General features: G+C 38.4%; 1 protein-coding gene across 1 annotated transcript in view; it reads left to right on the plus strand.

Moving 5' to 3' along the window:
* Nucleotides 1–22,271, plus strand: part of cd34 (CD34 molecule) — a 24,429-nt gene extending 2,158 nt beyond the window's left edge. Inside the window, exons 2-8 of the mRNA XM_014022760.1 lie at nucleotides 12,614–12,670; nucleotides 12,818–12,954; nucleotides 13,753–13,833; nucleotides 18,266–18,377; nucleotides 18,487–18,539; nucleotides 18,862–19,008; nucleotides 21,588–22,271. Coding sequence (XP_013878214.1) covers nucleotides 12,614–12,670; nucleotides 12,818–12,954; nucleotides 13,753–13,833; nucleotides 18,266–18,377; nucleotides 18,487–18,539; nucleotides 18,862–19,008; nucleotides 21,588–21,773 — 773 coding nt within the window. The 3' untranslated portion in view covers nucleotides 21,774–22,271. The remainder of the gene's footprint in view (nucleotides 1–12,613; nucleotides 12,671–12,817; nucleotides 12,955–13,752; nucleotides 13,834–18,265; nucleotides 18,378–18,486; nucleotides 18,540–18,861; nucleotides 19,009–21,587) is intronic.
* The last annotated feature ends 812 nt before the right edge of the window (nucleotides 22,272–23,083 follow it).

Genomic DNA, 23,083 nt, shown 5'->3' on the forward strand with positions numbered 1-23,083 from the left:
TTAAAATATAGTTGTATCTGCAACTGTATTTGTTAATGTTTTGAACTTTTAAAATATTACATGGTAAAAACAGACGCTTCACTTCATATTAGTGACAAACTGGTGTTTTTTGATGAGTTACTTTCATTTTTGCTTCTACTTTTCATTTAAAATAAGCTTCCATTCTCTCGGCAGGTTTCTAAGGTTCTTCTTCTACTTATTAAAAATGTTGTTAAACAACTGAGTGGTGCACTACCGCTACAAGTGGTGGGAAAGTTTATTGCACYTTATTTAAAATCAATGCYGTCCCGCGGCCCTCTGCAGCCCAAAGTTAAAAACTGTTGTTCTTTTGAGGCCYTCAAGGTGGTGTTCATGGCCCACAATTGGGCCGCGGTCCATATGTTAAGAATCTCTGCTCTAGCGTCTGCTCCACATCAGTCTGAGGCTTGATGCAACGTAATTGCAGGGTGATGTACAGGGGTAGGCGTAGCTGCTTTGCCAGTTGTAAGACAGCACTGGTTCTAGTTTGGCTCATTGTAACAATTTTTGCAGAACCTGTTGAGCCTCATCTATGAGCACAGAGGTGGTAAAAGTTTGTATTGACCATGGGAAGACCAGGAGAAGTTTTTCAGACTGATGGAAATAAATAAATATTGACTTTATAAGAGAAACTATCATGAGATGGTGGAACACATCCATAGTTTTTACTACAAACCCTCCGCTGTAGCAGACACATCAGACACATCAGACAACTCCCTTAATCAAGCTTGGTGAAGAGGATTAAAAAAAAACAGTAAAAAAAAGTTTGATAAAAAGTCACCAAAGGTTTATCTATTTCTTTAAAAGCAAGAGTTAAACAACATACAACTACTGAACAGACCAAGATGGCAGAATCTTTTATCAGTTACATGAAAAAGAAAATAGATTCTATGATAAGTAAAGGTCCAGATTGACTTTAGAATCGAAGGGATGTGACTTTTGTTCCATTTTTTACCAATAACTCTTCCTTGTGAGGATTTGCTATCACAAGGGTGTTGTCTCATCTCTGCTGACCCACCCTCAGTCCTTTGTAACTGCAAAGAACTGCAGCAATCACACCAACCTGGTATTTTTATTGATACATGTAGACATCTGCCATTGTGGTGTGAGGTTTCAAAGATATAGTCAAATACAGCTAAAAAGACCAAAATCTCTGATTAATAGTATACATTTTGGAATAACTTTATCAACGTTCTAGCATTCTGTGTTATTGTTGTGTTATTGTTTTTTCTGCCCATAGGCAGGGTTACTTTACTCAACATTTTCCACAACACAAGTTCATGTAGTAGTGGTTTTGTATACGGGTTCAAATTCTTGCCCAATGACATCAGAAGTCATGTAATGGTACATGCTGCATTAGGAAGGTTGTAATTTAATAAAGAAGGCTCTTTGTCAGATCAATCTTATGCAAGCAAATTGTGCAAAGTTTTGTTTTGCTTTGTTGTGGATCAGTTCATTCTTTAAAAAGTTTGTGATGTAAACTTTTGGAGCTCTAAAAACTTCCCTTGTTCGGTATAAATCACACAAACAAAGTGAGTATTYCTGATTTTACTCTGGTAACATCAACATTGATTTTTTGCCTTCGTTCAACTTTCAAATGACAACTGTGAGGACAGAACAACWGTCTCTGTGAGGTGCTGCTGGCCAACGGTAGTGAGGACTTCCTGAGTGTTGTTCAGGGGGAGGAAACCCCTTACCCTAAAATGGGGGACTGGGGGATGTGCTTGAACATGTTGGATCTGTAGCAGCTGCAGCTCACAACATGCAGGACTTAAAAGATCAAGTAGTAACCTTTTTAATGTCAGATGCCTCAGGGAACTTCATGGGTTCTTGTGGAAAACCCTARGTGGTCAGTTTTAGTGGATTGCTGTAACTGTATTTCAGAAAAGTTTAGATCGGACATTTTGGCCTATTGGGAATTACTTAAGTATTTTTGCAGGGAAAAAAAGTTTGATATAGCTCTGTAGTCTAGAAACACGGATCTGGTTTAAGCAAACAGGAATAAACAGTTAAGCACATAAAGAGAGACATAAAACATGTTTTTGCTATAAGCAGTTCAAACATCCTTACTCTTCAGCAAACAGGTTTGGTTTATAGTCCCACTTCTCATGTCAGCCAGTCAGTTGTTATGCGGGCGTGCAGATATGCAGCACTGAAATGGCCATGCTTTGCAAAGTTGGATGATGTCATTAAACACTTCTGCATGTAGCTATAAGCTGGCCCTCTCTCAAGTTTTCAGGGGAAAACCCAAGCTCCAAACCTGCTTTGGTGAGGAAGAAAAACATTGTGTCTCACTTAATTCAGCTCATCATCTACAGCGACTCGTGCTGCTGCTGACGTCAGGTCCTCGGGCCAAGCCAGATAATTTCAGCTGTGACAATCGATGTTTGAAAACATGGCTTTAAACCAAATATTTCCACTCATGGTTAGAAAACTCTGGTATGGGTGATCATGAGTGCAAATCCCTCAGAGTTAAATAGATAGTGCACATGGTTTCACTAATTTGAGTTACTTAAAGTAGAATTTGGATGAAATTGAAAAACAAAAACAAAAGAAGAAGCCACTCAAACTGTTAGCACTGTGACACAGAAGGTGGAGATCCTGCCAATAAAAACACCGGCTCAATATTGCCACTCTTTTTCTCATGGCCCTGAGCTATTGACCGGCATTCCTTTAGTCCCAAGTTGTGATTGTTGGTGTTTGAGTCACGTCATCTGTTGGAGGGTGTGGGTCTTTTATATAAGCCTTACGTCAGCAAAGGGTGTGTGTTCATCCGAGCCAAAATGGCTGGGAACCCATGTGAGCTTGCAAAGTAATCGACCCTGGAGCCTGTGTGCTGTCAAAATGCCTTTTACTTCAGTGATTTCTGTGTGAGATCATGGTCGAAAATTCCTTCAGAAGGGCCAAATGCTGCCCGTCATTAGTATGAGTTTTTGTTCCCTCGTTAGCACATTCCCCACGGCAAGTAGAGTAGGTGTTTTAAAAGTGTTTTGTTTGTTTCTAACTCTATTCCAAAGAAAACTTTAATAATTAGAAAACAAAAGCATGGTCACCACTTCCTAAATGATGATCCTTTAAAAAAGAGTTGACTTTGGTGATATGGAGTTTTTAGCCACATTGTTTATCTTGTAAAACAGCCCTAAATGGAAAGAAGTAGCCCTGCCAGCATTCAAATCTTCCTCTTCCAATTACCGCTGGTCTGGCAAGCTCGTAGCTCCTTGTACTGCTGGCTCCCTGCTGCAGTTTTACAGCTGCTGGCTTTCATCAGCACAAAGGCAAGACGTCTTCAGCCTCTGTTTCCCCTCTGTATTCAGAACTAAAATAAAAAGACAGCATGATAAACTTTCTGCTCAAAATCAAGTCCCTTTCAGCAAATAAACACCACCATGTAGAAGCTCTGCTTATAAGGCTGAGTTCACCTGACTCCTCAGACTGGCTCTTGGAGGAGAGACGAAACGTTTTCTCAAAAAATTGAACCTGTCTATCTCAACTTAGTTTTATATTTTTCTGCCTGGCTTATTGAGATGCATCAGGGCATTGTAAAAAACTAGTTTAAATCTGCCTGTCTTCCTTTCAAAGTTGTGTTTCAGTGGTCAAAATTGTAAATGTGGAGGCAACTACCAAAACTGGTACAAAGTGGTCCAATGTTGGTATATCATGGGCAACAAAATAAAGTCCACAGCTTAAAATACAGTTTTGGAAGTTTCCCCCCTCCAAAATATATTGGGATTTTCAAAAATAAGTCATGCAAATTGCAGCTGCGCCTTGTAGTGTAAAAAGTAAAGAGGGTAAAACGTCTGCAACATAAATTAATCTAGTTTCTCACAATTTTGAGTCGCCAGCTCAGTGAGATATCACCTTTACGATATTTGATATCACACAGTGCCTGCTGGTCTTTAAAACAATAATTTAAAAACTCTGTAGTTTTTGTTGGTTTAATCTTTAAAAATTACACTACGTCAAACTTGAAACGTAGCCAAAAGCTTTGTGATTTTTCTCCTTGATGTAAGTTCAATATAATGTCATGGTAAACAGCACATACTCTTTGTTGGATAACCAGTCTGGATTTTACAGTTTACTTAGGAAAATAAAAGCAAATGATGAGCCTTCACAGGGTCTGCTGGCTGCCTGAATAATGGCTTGTGGTAATTAAAGTGTGGCACATTATCTACTTCACAAGAAGTGCCCTTTTGTGATTTACAAAGATTACATTGCACATGTGCATATTTGTAGTTTTTAAATGATCAGATTATTGCTGTTTTTCATACTTACTTTCTCACTTATGTTTCAAATAGAATGTTTAGGGTTACAGGCTTCAGTATCTTTGTATAACCTCTCCATGCCCCTGCAGCRTTTCTTAAATCAGCAGCTGGAATGAGTCCATGCACATCTGTTGATGCAGACTGACATGAACAGGAGAGCTGCTGGCAGCTTCTTAAGGCAGCTGCTGGAGCCACTAAGAAAATGGACAAAGTGTTTTGGAAACAGGCTTTGAGTTTCACTGGCCTGCCGAAACKATTTTAATGAGTAAATTTGAGACTGAACGAAAACATACAGCACTCAGTGGCTAACATTGCTGGGTTTTTAACTCTTAGTAAATAACAGCAACAACAAAAAGAAAAATCATTTTGATTTGTAACAACAAATACTTTTTTTTTCACCAGAATTAGTTTCTGTGTTGCATACCCCTTATGCTGATAATGTGAGCCCAGGAGCTCATCTCTGTTATCTGTAGGTCCCAGCATGTTTGTCTCTGCAGGTTGAAGAGGTCACATCCTGACTGAATGTGCACGGATACCATTCCTCTATTTTTTTTCTTTTCCTGAAAACTGTCTCGAGTTTTGTTTGAAAACACCAGGGGTGTGGACAGGGCAGAAAAGTCAACCTCTGACCCCCGAATGTGCAGAAACAAAAATACTTCTCATATTTGAGGTCCTGAACTACGCATAACTCAATCCTCAATCCTAGGGTCACTATCCTGCATGTTGTAGTTGTTTCCTATATTGAAAGCCTGTTTATCACTTGTTCATTCGTCAGGTGCGCTGAAGCAGAGAAACATCTAAAACATGCAGCATAGTTGTCTTTGAAGATCAGGACTGGGGAACACTGATGTAGATACTCACTGCAGCAGACAGTGATAGTAAAAATAACWCTTTTTATTGATGAATTACAAATAAATCCAGTCTCAATCTATAAGAGTTAAAGAGTAAGTTTAAAATCCTTTTGGTTGTCTGTAATATCCCAGAGACATTTCCAAATGAACCCTGAAGCAGTCTCTGTCAACAGAGAAAGAGAGTGAGGGAAGCTTTCAGGGTTCTCTGTGGACATCTGGGTAAGTCATGGACTTTGGGTGTGGCTTGTGATGACATTAAAGTTGCTGTCCCTGCAGTCTGGGTGGAGGTTAAATCATAATTCAGAGATTTAGGGCCGAGGCCTTTCTCCTGTTTTTTTGGATGAGTTCACCGTACAGCACATTTTCTGGGAGGGATACAGCTCTCTGAGGAGACTTACTGCAGCTGTACCTCTCACCACCCCMCAACCCTTCTTCAGGCCTCCTCCCTTTTCTCCCCAGGGAGGAAGCAGGCCTCATCCTCAAACAGTATCATTTATAAGTAAAAGACCCTCTGTCCCTTGTTCCCACTCTCTGACTGCAGCCATCTAATCAGGTGTGACCCTGTTTGTGTTTGCAGCAAATTCCTGCTACACACCTCACCCCCACCCCCCAACCCCAAACTCAAACAAATGAATGCTACTAACAATGCCAGTTACACTCCAGTGCAAAAAGACTGGAAGAGATGAGTGACACATGGAAATAGTAAACACTCAACCCACCCCACCCCTCCTCCATCCAACTTTGTATTTAGACTTCTAACTACTGCACCCCTCCTTGAAACGTTTTTGTGATACATTTTGTATCTGTGATTGTATGGTTGTTTGGTAAAATGACGGTGTTGTATGTCAATGTAAAAAGGAGGACTGTTGTTTAAAGGGATCCCCGATTAGTTGTAACATTAGACTTTATTTAATAAACATATATTTTAACTGTAAAATAAAGACTGTAAAAATACAGTAGGATGTTCAGTTTTTATAATTTTTAAACTAAAAGTTTAAAAATATAGTACACGGACGGGGCCATGTTATTTACATGCAAAGCATTCTGGGTAAATGATGATGTGGGTAGATCATTGGTGCGAGGCTGCTAGCAAGCTATAGCAACACTGAAGGTTAATCTTGGACAATATCTGATGATCGGCTCTTTTAAATGAAACCAGAGAGCGTTGACAGAGAGGAGAAGGTAGAAATGACTCAACCTGTAACTGAAAATATGGATGGAGGACAACAATTTAGCTTGTTTGTCACACTAGCACCGAGCTAATACATATAAGGCAATACAGCGTCAGTGCTAGCACAAAGGCTAACAGGCTAAGCTGAGGTTCTTCTTCCATGAAGCAGCTCTGTTGTCCTCCATCCATATTTTCAGTTACAGACTGAGTCATTTCTACCTTCTCCTCTCTGTCAACGCTCTCTGGTTTCATTTAAAAGAGTCGATCATCAGATATTGTCCAAGATTAACCTTCAGGGTGGATATAGCTCGCTAGTAGTCTCACACCGATGACCTAGTTGACGTCATCATTTGCCCAGAATGCTTTGTGTGTAAATAAAATGGCTCCATCCGTGGTAAAATATATTTTTAAAAATGTACAAAACTAAACATCCTACTGTATTTTTACAGTCTTTATTTTACAGTTAAAATATATGTTTGTCAAATAAAGTCTAATGTTACAACTAACCGGGGATCCCTTTAAGGAAACAAACAAAAAAACCACATTTATTAAACCTTTCTAACTGGCTTTTTTAATCATTTCAGTACAGGAGCTAAGAATAAGAAGATATTAGGTAATGCATGTTTGTTGTTTGTTGACATTAGCTGCTACTGCTAGCATCTTAACAGTACAACAATATAAAAGCAAACACCCTGGCAAAGACCAAACAAAAAACCATTGTGGAGCCGTTTGGTACCAAAGTTGACTAAAACATTTTACACCTCCAGGTGTTCGTGAGTTTTCTCCTGTTGTTTGTTGTAGTTACCGGTCTCTGTAGCTCGACCTCCCATCTCAATCGACTGGAGGAGCTGTTCATCGCCTTCCTGTTTTGTCTCAAAGACACTAAAACTCACTAAACTACACCCTGGCTATAAAATATAGTTATACAAATATGAAAAATTTAATACATTTCTAAAAAGGTTGTTGCTCACTCCTGATTTCGCCGTCTCTCCATCGCCGCCAAACTTTATTCAACTTTTTCCTCTTTTTATGTTCATCTTCCTGTAAATTCTTTGCTGCTTGTCTAATAATTTCAGGCGTCAGTCAGAAAGGAGTTTGGGCGTTCTATGTTAATTCAGTGGAGTGTGGGTGAGACCAAATGGGGAAYTGAGGTGTTGTTTTCCATGATTCTGCCGGTCTTTTTGCAGCCTCCTGCTGCAACACACTTCAAATAGGACAAACAACAGAAAAAATACAGCTGTAAATTGTTTATTTATTATGTAATTTAATTTATGTATAATTATTTATTATTAATTCAGTTAGAACGAATGGAGCAGCCAAAAACTACAGAATACATAAGACGTTTTTTCAGATTACTTAGCCTCCCTACTTCTTGCTCTCCATTTGCATGTTCCGCTCTCTTGGTCCTGCATTGTGACGTCACATGAAACCCACCTATTACTGGGTTGATGTCTTTAGTTAAAGAGTACGGAAGTAACTCCAACGACTTCAATAAACTGTTTAAATTTTTCTACAACATACTCTGGTTGAGCAACTCCAGCCTCTRTGTTCCTAGATTGGTCTAAAACAGGAGTGAGCAATCCTGCCACTTGAGTGCCACAGCCCTGCATGTTTTACTTGTTTCTTTGGTCCACCCCAGCTGKTTTGAATGAATGGGTGATTACCAAGCTTCTGTGGAACTATTCATATGAATCAGGTGTGTTAGAGCAGGGAAAAAAAGTAAAACAAGCAGGGTTGCGGCTCTCGAGGACCAGGATTGCCCACCTCTGGTCWAAAATGTCTCTTCAGGACAGAGCTCATTAAAGTCCTGCATGAAGAGCCGCCATGTTGGAACATGAACAGACAACGGTTAGTTGGTTRGCACTCATACAGGAGCCATAAAATAAATACTTAGTGAAATATTATTAAGTAAAAGTTTTCTTTAAAATGGCATTTAATTATTTACTTTCATAACTCAAAAGGTTGATTGAATTATTCCATGGGACATTTAACAATTTAATGGCACATTTTATAATTTAATAACACATTAAATTATTTAATAATGTATTTAATCATTTAATGATACATTTAGTTAATTAATGGGAGACTTACATTTATTTAATTCATGACATATTATTTATTTATTTCATTTTGTGACCTCTTACCCTCCACATAATAACATTAAATCMAATAGCATTATCCTGCTGAATCAAGAGAGTTCAGGAGAGTTTGCATTTTTGTGTAATTATCAAGTCTCAGAAACAAAATTCATTTTATTTACCACACGTGCTTTTTACTAATCATGCTTTGCCCCACTTAGGGGAAAATTTGAGCTAGTTTGAAACCAGCTTCTGGGGAAAAGTTATGAATGAGTAATGTATCACCTCTGAACCATCTCAGTTTAAAGAAATAAAATTTTATTTTGATCAGACTGATGAGCAAATGGGTAATCTGAAAATAGCCTAGCTTAAAGGGGCTTTCTGCCATCTTAAAACAGTCCTGTTTCCTAAAATTATTCGATTGACACAAATTGTATTCCACAAACCTTTACACTCCCATTCTTTTTACTGATATATTAAAAAATCTGTAATTATTTCTAAGCACAAATATTCATATCTGCTAGCTGTACCACTTCTAGTACAGCCTGTAGCACGTTCTGCAGGATTTTCTGCCTTATTAACCATGCAATGAAGTGTAAAAGTTTAAATAACAGCAATCATTTGAACCACTATAAACCTTTGTGAAACTGGGGTTGGGTCCTCTCAGACCAAATTAACAGATTCACTTTCTTAAAACAACTTTAATATCTTATTATATCTATGCATGTGCCAATTACCCTTCCATTACCATTAAAGTTGCATGTTTAATTTGGCAGAAATATTATATTTCTATTAAAAGTGCCCTCAGTAGTTTCTGTTGCTGTTGAAATTAGTGCTTGCAAAATAAATGTCTGTTCTAACGAGTTGTTTTAAGACAGTAATAATCAGCTTTGTTCCTGGCTGTAGTTAGACTATCCATTAGCTCATCAAAGACTTGAATTTATTTCTTCAAAACTGAAGTCAAACAACCATAAACAGCAGATACGATACTCAGTTTGCAACTTTTCCACAGTGCCCCACTTACAAATGGCAGGAATACCCCTTTAATTTGTTTCTAAAATTATCACACAACATAGGATGTACTCCAGAAGATGGATGCGTGTTWAGCAGGTCATGCACTTTGGACTGGGTTGGTGATTTGCACAGGCTGCAGACAGTGAGCATAAGAACATATGGGGCTACTAATTATCACATCCTTGAGAATGTGGGCCAGAATAGGTTGGGCATGAGGCTTGCATCACCAGGACAAGCTGTTCAAACCTACCCTCTTCTCTGACCTCATTCCCACAAACACTGCACTGAGAGAGAGCTGGGACCTGTTTCACAAAACTAGGGGATATATGCGGGATTTTAGTGTAATCTTGGATTAATCACTGATTCAGTTGCACAAAAGAAGAAGCAGATATTTTTCACAAGTGCTCTGAAACTAACCTGGATCTGACCAGGTTAAAAGTGGAACTTATTTAATATGTTAATGTCTCTGAGCAGTAAGTATTCACTTTACTGCAAAAATTGTCCATCTAACAAGTCTTATAATCTTATATCAGCCAAAATGTAATTTTGATATACTAAGCAAGAGCAGCATATGTTGGATTATTAATTTTGTTAGCCTGGAATTTTTCCCCAAGAAGTCTTACCAAGTGCAWCTGTCAAACCTCACTGGTAAATTAGTTATTATTAATTTGGGAAGATTCAGGCTCTAATATTTTTTAAACTAATTWTTAGATGGACATTTTTTGCAGTGTCATCAGAAATCAGTGTGTTTCATACAATTATTAAATGCATTTTTTTTTGCATTAAAATATCACAGATTAAGTAAATAAATATCAGATTATCTGTTTTTAAAAATGCACAGCTTCTGCTGTATTTCACCTCAGAGTCTGCTCGGACATGCTGTTTTGCCAAGTTGCCCACCCTTCCTTTGTGGCTGCTGTGGTGCACGAGGCATATGGGGCTTGTTCAAGCTGGGCTTACAGCTGATATCCTGGATTTATAAATCTGACTCTTGTGAAACGAGCCCCTGGAGGAACAGTTTACCTTTGCATTGTGAATAAGGAAATTTTTCAAGGCAGTTCAGGTTGCAGAGATATCATTAAATATATCAGAATTTGGAGCAGACAAGTATCTTTTCTCCACAATGGCTAAATTACATTGATGTTTAATATGTTCAAGCCATTTTTTTGATGACATGAAAGAAATTATCCAGCCCCTTGAATCCTGAATATGCCTTACAGGTCTCCCAAAGAATATGGGACATAATTAGTTGAGAGAAATATCTCAACTGTATTCAGAAATACAATATGAACTTGTACTGACAAGAATGAACCACAAGGGGGTGCTTGATGTTTTAAATGTCTGGTATGGGGTTCAATAAAGGTGTGTGAAGAAATGGCACTCGGTGTGAGAGTCRAGTCAGTACAGAACTGAATCTAGTATTTTTCAAAAGTAGAGGGTTTAGTCTCCTGAATTTAGACTAAGACCCTTTTTCAAAGAAAAGCTAAACCGTATACACCRGTGAATGGTCAGAAAGAACAACTCTGCCAATAAAACAAGAAAAAAACTCAGGTATTTTAAAGGACACAAAAAATTAATCAAATCTGGAATAACTTCTGTGGAAATGGGGGAAAATGTGAATTTTAAATCTGCTGGAAATATATTTTCACACTTTTATAATCTAAGTCTTGAGATAGTGAGTAGAGCATTATAGCTTGCTTTGATGGGGAGTGGGCTGGAAAGAAATGAGGGGAGAAACAGATGATACTGTTTCTGCACTCTGCTACACTGTTTTACCTGCTGGGGGGCACCTTTCTACAAGTCAGACTCATACACCAAAGTGTGAAATCGTAAGAATACAGGGAACCCATTTTCATAAAAAATGACTAAAGAAGAAACCAACATTTTTTCATTTGGGAATTTATTACAAAAATAAAACAATCAAACTTCATAGAATAATGARTAAAAATAACTTCCTAACAKGTTTACGCTTGGTCCAGAGCTTGCAAAGGATACAAATCACAAGTCATTATAGAGCAATATATTGCAAAAATAACAAGTCATTTTGAGTCAGATTGAAATCARTCATTAGAGTGGCATTTCCTAATGTACTGAATGTGACTGTATTATCATTACAAACACATTCAGTACACTAGGAAACACTAACTAGTAGAAATGTTGTCTAGCTGTGGATGCCAGGAGATTACAATTACAATTATTACAATTATTACAAGGAGCAACTATTTCCACCTTTGGTGCCATTTCCCATTCTGAGCAGCATGCACTGTAAAAAATGAAATGTTGGCTTTACTTAACCATGTTATGTGACCTGGTTCCACTTAACTGAGTTGAGTAAATTCAAAGCAATACACCAGTTTTTTAGCCAAAGAACATGAGCATGTTGCTTTGAATTTACTCAACTCAGTTAAGTGGAACCAGGTCACATAACATGGTTAAGTAAATCCAACATTTCATTTTTAGGTGGAAACTTTTAACAGAACCAGAACCAAGATCAGAACGAGCGGCCATCCGCCTCAGCCGATTGAAAGGATAGAAAGTTCAGGTGTAGTTGAAAAAAAGAAAAGCATACAGTAGGTTAATGACAGCAGTAGCTGCAAATACAAAATTCAAGAGCAGTGGTGGGCAGCACTAACCTAAAAATTTGTTCCACTGGCCCTAAAACACTAATAATTAGGTCCCCTAATTCTAAAGCACTAACACACTTAAAAAAATTTTAGCAAAAGCTAATGCTAAAGCACTAAAATAACCCAGTCAACCTGTGAACATTCCTCAGCAGACAACATGAGTCACATGTTACCATGTCGCTCTCTTAAGACTGACTGACATTCTTCATCTGTATTTGAGTTCATATATTGTCAMCTAGTGGAAAAGTGACACATGTCTTTTTTACCTTTGATTAGGGGACAAATACCATCTTAGAATTACATGAACTACAAAGCGTCCATGCTGTGTGGATATGACCAAATAAATCAATACAGTGAAAAGGTAGAGGGAGAGAAAAGAAGGGAAGATGCACTGACTTGTACCGCTGGGTACCATTAAGACAATCAGGGAGCAGGACAAAAAAATGAAGAAAAGAACATAATGCCCCCCCCCACACACACACACACACACACACACACACACACACTCTCACACAGAGGAACCTTTATAATAAACCAGGAAATACTGAACATGCAAAACCTGAGATAATCTTTTTTATTTTTATTTTTTTTGCAGGTGGGGTGATGGGTGAGGGTGAACACTCCAATTCCACTCAGTCAAATGGCACTGGAGGTAAGGAATTTAATGCATATGAAATGAAGTTTAAAAATAGTCACTTTCAGAGCCTTATTATAAACAACACTTAAAGGTTTGAGTGCTCCTTTATAAAGAAAAATGCCTGTTCCACACCAAGTTCTAAAGCCTTGTGTTCCCTGGCAGGACCTTCAGTTGTTAATACTACTTCTGCAGCCCATACACAACCCAAATCTTCAGACAAAAGCATTTCCAATTCAGATGATCATGTTACCACCCCTTCTCTTACCAATTTGAGTGACTCCTCTGTTAAAACGTTTTCGGTAAGTGTCTGAGCATTTTTTTTCTTTACTTTTCAGTTGGAGTTCAAAATGATAAGATCTTGCAAAAATAAGCAAGAATACTTTAGGCCTGGGGCCTTTTCAGATYTGTTCAAACAAATTAAAACAAAAATCTTTATAAATGGAAAAAGGGTTAAAAATACAATGTTGGCATTTTAGAAAATCTTGTTTTATTACTATTTGATTCACAGGTAAACATTCTCAACAACAATTAACCATCTACAGTCCGTCACATTTGAACTCTTCCTTGGTTGTTGTTTTTTTTTTTTTTAATTAAAACCCAATTGTTTTGCTCGGCAGTCAGCGGCTGTGAAAGGTTGTTGATAACGCTCATCACCAAAATTTGAAAATACAAAAATGGCTTTAATTCAGTACATTTTACAGTTGTTCACGTCACATACTCAAAGATGGACAGAATCATTCTTTCAACTTTKTTCTTTTAGTAACCATCATCCTTATTTTTTAAGCTTGTACTAGTCCACAGAAAGAAGAGGCTGGCCATCCTGCAGAAATAAAGAAAATGCTTAAAAATTACAGTTAATGTGAAAATACAAATTTCATGCATATAAAATAAAATAATCTATTGAATTTTAATAACTGGGAGCAGATAAGATTTAATTTGGCTCAGGATCAGGACCACAATCCATCATTCAAAGGCCCCTACTTTTGAGAATTGTAATAAAGATATTTACTGAAAACATATTTTGCTATGTTCATCTCTTGTGTTGTTGTGAGGTTTTACATGCTAAAAGGATCTGATCTTGCTTTTTTTTTCATCAGCCTAACGTACAATGTGTTGGAAAAGAGGACATCCCAGAACAGACTGCCGTCAAGGCCGAAGTACAAAAAACAAATGACTGTGTGAGTGCACGTTTCCCAACTTTTAAAGTTCCTTTAACCACAAGCAATATCAGGCTGCCAAAAGCTGCAGGTTTGACATGCAGTGCTTGGTGTTTAAGACCGCAGCGAATTAAAAAGGAAAAGCTGATTCCAGCTTCCCTTCTGGCAACTTGTTTCTCTTCACCTAAGACCTCTCTATGAYCCTCTGCACCTTGTGCCTAGCGTGAGTTTCACAATCTACTAGGAAATAGACATACAAGCTGTATAGAGCTTGAAATGYGGCCCAGACAAAGCCTGATCTTTTCTCAAACATTCCTCAGACATTGTAAATCTGGAACTGCTGGTGTGATCTGTACAAAGAGARGAGTGGATGTTTCTCCGTGTTCTCTTGGGTATCGTAAAACAAGCATCTGTGCTCTGTCTTTGCTGGGTTTTTATGTTTCAGTTTATTTCGATATTCATACTGTCTTGATAAGGAAAAACATGAATTCTTTGTTTTGGTTTTAAAATTCACAAGTCACATGAATCTGCAACCTCAAATGGACAACAACAAATGACATTTCATATTATGACATTAACAAAAATGTAAAAGCAGYATTTGAAAAGCCAAGCACAACTGCTGTGTCAAAGGAAATTAAAGGTAAATTAAATACTGTATGTCATGTGCCATTTTTTATTTAAAGCTTATTTGATTAAATTAAGATATATTGAGGACCAGTTCTTTTTACATCCTAATTCATAATAACAGAACTGAAAAGGAGTTTACTTTTTCATACAAGTCTCAATGACTTTAACACAAMAAACAGTGATGGTCTGAGTCCTGTTTCTGTCAAGGTTTCAAGAAACACTTTCACAAAATAGTTCGGTAAAATGGCAGAATAAAAATATTTTATCCTTAAAGTGCCTGTGACATGCATAGCCTTCAAATACAAAAAAATAGTCAATAATAACATCTTTTTATTTAAGAAATTTGACATAACACACAGGATTTTACCCATTTTGTCACAGAACCAGCATATTTTCTTTTAAATTTAGCTCAGCCAAAATGAAATAGGATGTGATGCCAAAGGGAAACTCTTTAAGAAAAATCCCTGGTCTTTGTTAACTGAAATATTATTTGAACTCTGACTCTTCATTTCTCTCTGATAGTGATAGTTACTCAAAAATGATCTAAAGAAACATCAGAATCTTCTCTACAGTCTGTGTTGTTAGCCTTGTAGCAGCGCTCTGTTYGTGTTCTGACATTCCTCTTTGACATCACTTCCTGTTTCGTCATATGCAAATATCTCAATAACTGTTCATCTCAGTGGCGTGAATTTTATTTTTTTTTGCAATATATTACCAATGTTATCTCTTTGAAAATGCATTCTAWTTTATGACAAATATCTAATGTCACAGGTACTTTAAACTTCCTGTATCTGTTCACAAAAACCTACCTGAACCAGCCACATTCTGCATGCGTAGATGTGAGCATTCAGGATTAAAGCGAGCATTGTAGGATCAGAACAAGTGTGGAGCACTACACATTTAATGTGTGGCAAACCTGTCCCTCGTATCGTTCTCAAAACACAGTGAACAAATTCTGTTTATCAATCCTTCCTGTGGTTAACTTGGCATTTTTAACTAAATGCAAAGTTGCTTTGTGTATTTATTATTGTAAAATACTCCCTGGGATCAATAGGATCCATCTTGCCTTATCTTCATCTTATCTTTCTTTCTTTCCTTTTGTCTGTCTGATTATCTGCCTGCCTTGCCAACCTAGCTTGGCGGCACATAGACACATCAACTATGGGTTGGCTCCAATCCACCATGTTGCCCCGGTCCATTCAAAGATCACACTAAGAAGGCCAGAAGTTGTCTAATTACTGGCTTGAAGTGTTTTGTGAAAATGAGTGAGAGACAAAGGTTTGTGGTTACAATAATGACCCTAATGAGTAGCTTTACCATTTCTTTTGATCTTGATTCTCTTTACACTTCTTATACAGTTTATATATTAAAATGTCTGCATTTTGACAGCTTAGATCATTACAAAAGGAAGTTATAAATTACTATTGGAACGTCCTGATGCATCTCAGTAATCCAGGTAAAAAAATCAAAAAGAAAAAAATTGTATAGGTCTTCTGGACGGGTTCTTCTCTAATGAAACGTTTCGTCTCTTCTCCAAGAGACTTCTTCAGTCTGAGAGTTTCAGGCAAAATTCAGGCTTTTAAGCCCTGCCTCCATGTGACTGATCATCACATGCTATCGTTGACACCTAATTAACACTTATTGTTAACAGGGGGTGGAGTGATACTGGCAATGGCCGCGCTGTAGGAGGGGGACAACTGAAAACGGAGGCCTCCACCTCTGTTTAATGATAGATGGTCTTTCTTCACAAAAATGGCTTCTTTTACTCCTCTCTCAAACCAACGTTCCTCTCTTTCAAGAAGAGGGGTGCCCAAACATTTTCCCCGAGAGGGCCAAAATGAAAATCTATCCAGGGCTGTGGGCCAAAAGCAGTAATATAATACATGAAATACAAATACCTTTTAAAGTAAAGTCCTTTATTTTTAACAATTAAGCTGTGCAATGGCCCTCTTTTGTTTTAGTTTGTGCACTTGGAGAAAGTCTGCCATACACTATAGCAAAGGCTCATGGGATATTTCATAAATTGATAAAATATGAGTTTTGTGGCCTTGTAAAGTGTGCAAATCTACATGTGGGGTTAAATCTGCTCTAAATATTTCTTGTTGTCATTTCATGTTTCATGTTTAATCCTAATAAATCCAAGATATGTCAGCACCATGAATGAAAACTATATGCACTACAGCCCTTTTATATAGTCATTTGACCAATGTATGTAATACTGTGTTTCTATAGGATAACAGGTTACAACCTTGTAACTTTGGCAACTGTTGGTGGGCCAAATCAAATGGCTTGGCGGGCCAACTTTGGCCCGCGGGCCCCACTTTGGGCTCCTCTGATCAAGAATGAGAACATCCTCATCTCTGAAAGAGTGACCGCTGGCCTGTAAATGAGTGAAAACTGCAGAGTTCTGGCCATTAGATGTAGCTCGTCTGTCTTCAAAAGAATGTCCCAACACAGACGAGCTTCATCTAATGGCCAGAACTCTGCAGTTTTCACTCATTTACAGGCCAGCGGTCACTCTTTCAGAGATGAGGATGTTCTCATTCTTGATAGAGAGGAACGTTGGTTTGAGAGAGGAGTAAAAGAAGCCATTTTTGTGAAGAAAGACCGTCCATCATTAAACAGAGGTGGAGGCCTCCGTTTTCAGTTGTCCCCCTCCTACAGCGCGGCCATTGCCAGTATCACTCCACCCCCTGTTAACAATAAGTGTTAATTAGGTGTCAACGATAGCATGTGATGTATCAGTCACATGGAAGCAGGTCTTAAAAGCCTGAATTTTGCCTGAAACTCTCAGACTGAAGAAGTCTCTTGGAGGAGAGACGAAAYGTTTCATTAGAGAAGAACCCGTCCAGAAGACCTATACAATTTTTTTTCTTTACCATTGGAACTATCGAGGCAAATCAAAGAAAGCTGGTTTGAGTTTTGGTTGTGTTCAACAAATACATAGGTACTTTATTGATCCCAGAGAAAAGTTTGAAATGATGAAAAGCACAGCAAATTTGCATTTAGGTTACTGATTGAAAAAACGTGGTAAGAGTTGGAGATTTGGTTGGTAGCTGCGTTAGTGCCCTAGAAATGTTCTATTTAATTCATTTCCTTGACATTCACAGAGTCAGGATTACCTGCAGAACTAAAGCAGAAACTAGACATTGAAAGACAATGAAATAAGCAAAGAAGAATAGCCTTGAATAAAACATCTGCTTGATTTAGTGGAACAAAATGAATCCTTTTAAACACCTTTTCACATCCCTTCAAATACATTCTTAATGTAGTTCAAACACAAATGCAAACCAACTCATCTGCTTCTAGTAAAGATAACAGAAGGCCAAAAAGGGAATCTTCACAAGTAAAACATTTAAAATTATATGAGCCCCAGAGGGCTAATTTTGCTGGTTTGTCCAGCCCTTCTGTGATTCTTGTTCCTCTCCTCAAAACATTTGTGAGATTCAGCCGAATCCAGCTGTGGGCCTACTCCCCCCTAACGGAGGAGTTTGGGTTTGCTCATAGTAGTCCTCCAGGGCACTGGATTTCATTACTCTATAGAGTGAAGTGTTGTGCAATGAGGTGACATCATAATTCAGGGATAAGATGGAAAAAGAAGGTGCGGTTAGCAACTTCTTCAGCTGCATTTCGTTTTCTAGTATCACACTGGTCTGTGTAGAAAATGCAAAAATCACATTAGTCAACATAATTTCTTAAAGAAACCCTTTGATTTTCTTCATGCTTGCACCATTTTTTTAAAACTTTATACTGAGTTTACTGGGATAGATAAAGTGAAAAAGCAGGTTTCTGAGTTTTTTTTATTCATAACAAAATTGTCTTACAGGAAGAAACAAAGCGTATTATTGAAGAAAATCCTTCAAGTTGGTGCAGCTCTGATAACTGCAGTCTAAAAATCTTCCAAGAGGGTAAAACAGTGCTGGTGAGCAGCCGTGATGGTGAGTATCAACATAAAAAATAACAGCGTTTACACAGTTTTATGTATTTATTAATAGTGCTGCCATAACTAATAACTAATATACAGTATTTGTTTTACTACATCTTCAGTTAAGCCAGCTGCAATAGCTGAAGCCCTACAGAGTGAAAATGTGAAAAAAGGGGTAAGAAAACTGCTTAAAATTGACACAATTATGACATGTTTCCAGTTTTTTAACATCTTAAATYGTGTCATTTAAAAACTCAGGCATTTGTACAGATATTAAGCTAAAATTTAAATATATATTTAAGTTTATGCTACTGAAGTTATTACAAACAATAACTACTCATATAAATTATGCCAAAAAAAGGAAAAACACGTTGCATGACAACAATCTTCTAATTCTGCAGCATTTCTTGTAATTTCATGTGATGAAGAAGGATGCATTTATTCAAATACAAATACTGTGTTTTATTTTGTCACAACTTTGTTACATTTTCTTGTAGCTGGGTCTGACAAAGACTGAGGCCCCATCATCATCAGGTCCGTCTGTCTTTGTGGGAATCCTGGTCTCCGGTCTCCTTGTTGCCATTGGAATCATTGCATGGTACTTCAAATGTCAACGTAAGCCTGGCGCTAAGGACGCAAAGCTGGTAAGCAYAATTTATATATAGTTAGTGTTTCTGCATATATATGTATATTTTTTTAATTTAACAGTTACTAAACAGCGAAAGATGCGAAGATAATTTGGCCAGTTCCTCTCATCAGTGTATGGTYCATTCTTTGGTTTTTCAAATCGTTTTAAAAATCGCAAAAAATTAAAATAAATAAATGTGTTGTGTTCTTTTCTTTTTTTTTTTCATTGTTTTTAAACCAAAATCCACAGTGTTTAATTTTTGCTTCACCTCCCACTGCTGAGCCGGTCGTTGTATGGAACATACATTTTCGTTGGATGTAACATTTGTAGGTGTGCATGTTGCCATTCGGGCCGCATTAATGTACGACTATAGAAATAAAGATATAAAGTACAGAKATCCTTTTTTTGAGGTAGATAGCAATAGGTGCCACCATTCAATTGAATGGAGGCAGAGGAATTGCATTGCGAAGCAATGTCTGCCAGGCCCAGCAGTTTCTCCAGTTAGCTTCTTAGCTTAGCCTCCTTCACAATCGAGCTGGTGCACTGCATACGTCACGGGCAAAGGTTAGTGACTGGGATCAGATCCAATCATTTTAAACTTCAACAGAGTCCACGCTTCCAGCAAGAAATTGTTTCTCAGCAGCTGAGAGTCTGGGCTCTCTGTAAGAAGCAAAGCAAAGAACAAGGTGCTGGTTTTTCCCAGGCTARTGTTATATKTGGGTGTCAGTTTTTGTACTTGTTYTGTAAAACTTTCAGATTAAAAAAGTTTGAAAAAAAGGCTGCACTCGAACTGCATTCTTCATTGATTATCGAACTTTTTGAAAGTGGAAAAACACACTCTGAATTTAGCAATGCGTTGCATCATCATGGAACGCCACATTATGTTTGGAGACCCAATTTACCAAAACGCAAATGCACCAGGAGTTTAAGCCATAATTTCCGATTCTGCCAGAAAGTCCCAAGTGGTGTACTAACAAAATAAAAAGCTTATCTTTGCCTTTTCTATTTTTGCATACGTTGTATCTCTAATTTAATAAAAAATAAAAATAAAAACCACCTGAACACACTTCCATAATTTCTTGTTTTATTTTGAAACCTAAAATACTAACAAACCGTACATGGATTTCAAATGCTGAGCAGTTTGTGTTATTCTAATTTGTTTACAAGGAATATTATTCCCCATTCAGACTGCACATGTATCTTTGTAAGTTTCTTTTTAGCATCTGCTTGTGTCTCCAATTACAGCGCTGCCATTGGTCCTCTATCCCTGTGAATGTTTTTAATGTGTAAAATCTGTGTTTTGAATAAATCAGAGCAACACCATTTCCTTTTATATAAATGCCTGTCAGTGTTTAAATTTAGGGAATGTAGCTGGCCACACATCACAGCAAATGTTTGGAGTAGGAGAGTGTGGGTCTGATCCAGAGACCCACACCCTGCTTTCTGCTGCTTTCTGCATTTACAGAGCTCAGAACATTTTCATTTAGCTGCCAGGCCCAGCTGTTTCTCTGCAACACTCATGATGTCACAGGACAGAGACCATAAAAGAGGGTGTGTCTGCGTACATGTAGTACTGAAAACACAACCCATATGAGTTTTCTATAGACAGTTTTTTTTATTTAGAGACAAAATGTGTGATGCCAGTCCTGAAAGTGTTTTCATTTTTATATCTATACTTACAGTTAAAAGGAACTACAACTTTTTTATCAGTATATTTAAAAAAAACAGTCATTATTTTGGACYTTTACCAAGTTATATAAATAATAACAAGTCTGATGTATCATGATTTACTTAAGTAAAGCCAATAAAAAATACAGAACTAGATAGTGGAGAGAAATGAGCCGCACTTAGCAATAGAAAAGCACCTAAAGACTCAGAACACCAGTGATGAGTGGCTGGATCACAACAAAAATGTTGCAGTTTCACTGAAAACCAGTTCAGAGTAAACAAGGCCTCAGTTTGGTCCAGGCATAAGCTATGGTACAGATGCTTTATTTGCTTAATAGTACAGATTTAACCATAGTATCCTTTGGTCTATAGAGGACTTCATGACTGACTCAGTGGCTGTGAAGTGCCATCTCATGTGTTTTACAAAACAAGCAGAAATCATCAAAGTTCCACTAATATGCCTGTTAGTTTGGATGAAGTGTTTTATGTTGCTTCTAAACAGCTTTTCTAGTTGAGCTTTTTTTTTTAACAAATAATGATGTGGTGGAATTTATTGTGTGGTTTTTTATGCTTGAGGTTAGAGTTTTATAACCTGATAAATACAAGATTGATTTGTATATATTTGCCCTAATGTAGGTAAACCTAGAATAGAGGTTGTCTTTCTTCTTCTCACGACTAAAGACGAATAAGGAAAACTAATGTATATTTTGTTATGCTCTATTGTGTAATTAAGATGAAATCATTAGATCACATGTTAGCAATACATTATGCAGCTTGGCACTTAGCTGGTACAAACCTGGTAAGTACCTGTTGTTACTAACTTTGTAACAAACTTTGTTTTGTTGTGCTATCAATCTGATTCATCTCCATGAGACAAATATTCTTATTATTGTTTGATTTTTTTTTCTATTTTCTAATGAAATGCAGGCAGAGGAGGCCTTTCCAGTGGATAAGGAGAATCAGGGGAACACCCTTGCATCTGAAGCCCCTCTGAATCCCCCTCCTGAAACCCAGGAGAAGCCTGTTAACGGAGAGTCCCCTGAGGCAGACAAGAACCCCCCTCCCCCCACCAACGGCCACTCCACTGCCAAGACAGCAGACACCGAGCTGTAAAAAGTCATGCATCTATCCCAACAACACGTTTATTCTCAAACACATATTTACATTTTGAACCCAAACTGAAGTCAAGAAGACGTGGGGGACGAAAACAGTCTTCCATACATCAGCACTCATTTGTTAAAGTCCTGTTTCMCTTAGGCTGCATTTCTCAACAATCCACAGGAGAACTAGTCTAAAGATGACAATACTGGAAGAAATGGAGATACTGATGATGATGATCAGCTCCTGGGTCGTTGACAGCACGTCACCTGGTTGAAAAGTGTAACCAAGTCCTTTACTAATACATCATAACCACATAAAAAACTTTATGTTTTAAAATTTGAAAAGCCATAACAGAGGAGAAACAAACGTGACTGCCTTGAGATCTGTTTGCAAACTTGTCAGAAAGGAAAAAAAGAAACTGGGCTCTCATCTTGCTTTGCCATACAAGCAAGATGAGCTCAGTGTGTGTGTGTGTGTGTGTGTGTGTGTGTGTGTGTGTGTGTGTGTGTGTGTGTGNATGCGGGCCGGGCCTTGGCTGTCTGCTCCTCTCCACCCCAGAATGAATGGGTCTACCTCCTGTGTTTGCCCTCTGTAGGGGGCGGGTGCATGTCCTGGGCCTGGGGGGTATAGAGTATGTATGGAGAGTGTGAGTGGAGAATTGCGTCCATCTTGTGTGTCTTTGAATAAGTGGGTGAGGATGAGGGTGGGATTGTGTGATTGTGTCTGTGTATGCTTGAATATGTGTCAGGCTGGGTCTTGGGTTGCCCCCTCCTCTGGTTCATCTGGGGACCCGCTGCTGCTGGTGGGCTTCGTCCCCCTGCCACTCTGCCCTCTGGTGGGCTGTGCCTTTGTCTGCCGGTGCTCTGGTGGCCCTCGGTGTCTAGGGCTGGGCGCTCAGGCGTGGGCCGGCTCGGCCTGGTGGGGCTTGGGTCTTCTGGCCCTATCGGGCGTTGGCCTGGAGGTGGTGCGCCCTAGGGGACGTGGGCCTCTGTGTCCTTGCCTGGATCTGCTCTAGTGACGTGAGTGCCAGCGGGACCTATGAGCTCACCCTTGCGGGTGCAGGGGGTTTACTATGTGGGGTCGCTGGGGGGGGCTCTCCTGGATCTCTCCTATGGTTTGCTCTGGGGGGAGGGGGGGTTTACGGTTCTTCCTGCTCTGGTGGGCTCCGCACTTGGGGTTCCTCTCGGGGTCTTTGGCTGTGATCTACCTTATGTCATCTTCGGGTCTTGGGGGTCAGGTCTGTGGGTCTCCACATGTCACCATTAAATATTCCATGGAGAGATCTTGTATATACGTACATGCATGTTCACAACCACACACAA

The sequence above is a fragment of the Austrofundulus limnaeus genome, unplaced genomic scaffold, assembly GCF_001266775.1.
Source record: "Austrofundulus limnaeus strain Quisiro unplaced genomic scaffold, Austrofundulus_limnaeus-1.0 Scaffold342, whole genome shotgun sequence".
NCBI lineage: Eukaryota > Metazoa > Chordata > Actinopteri > Cyprinodontiformes > Rivulidae > Austrofundulus > Austrofundulus limnaeus.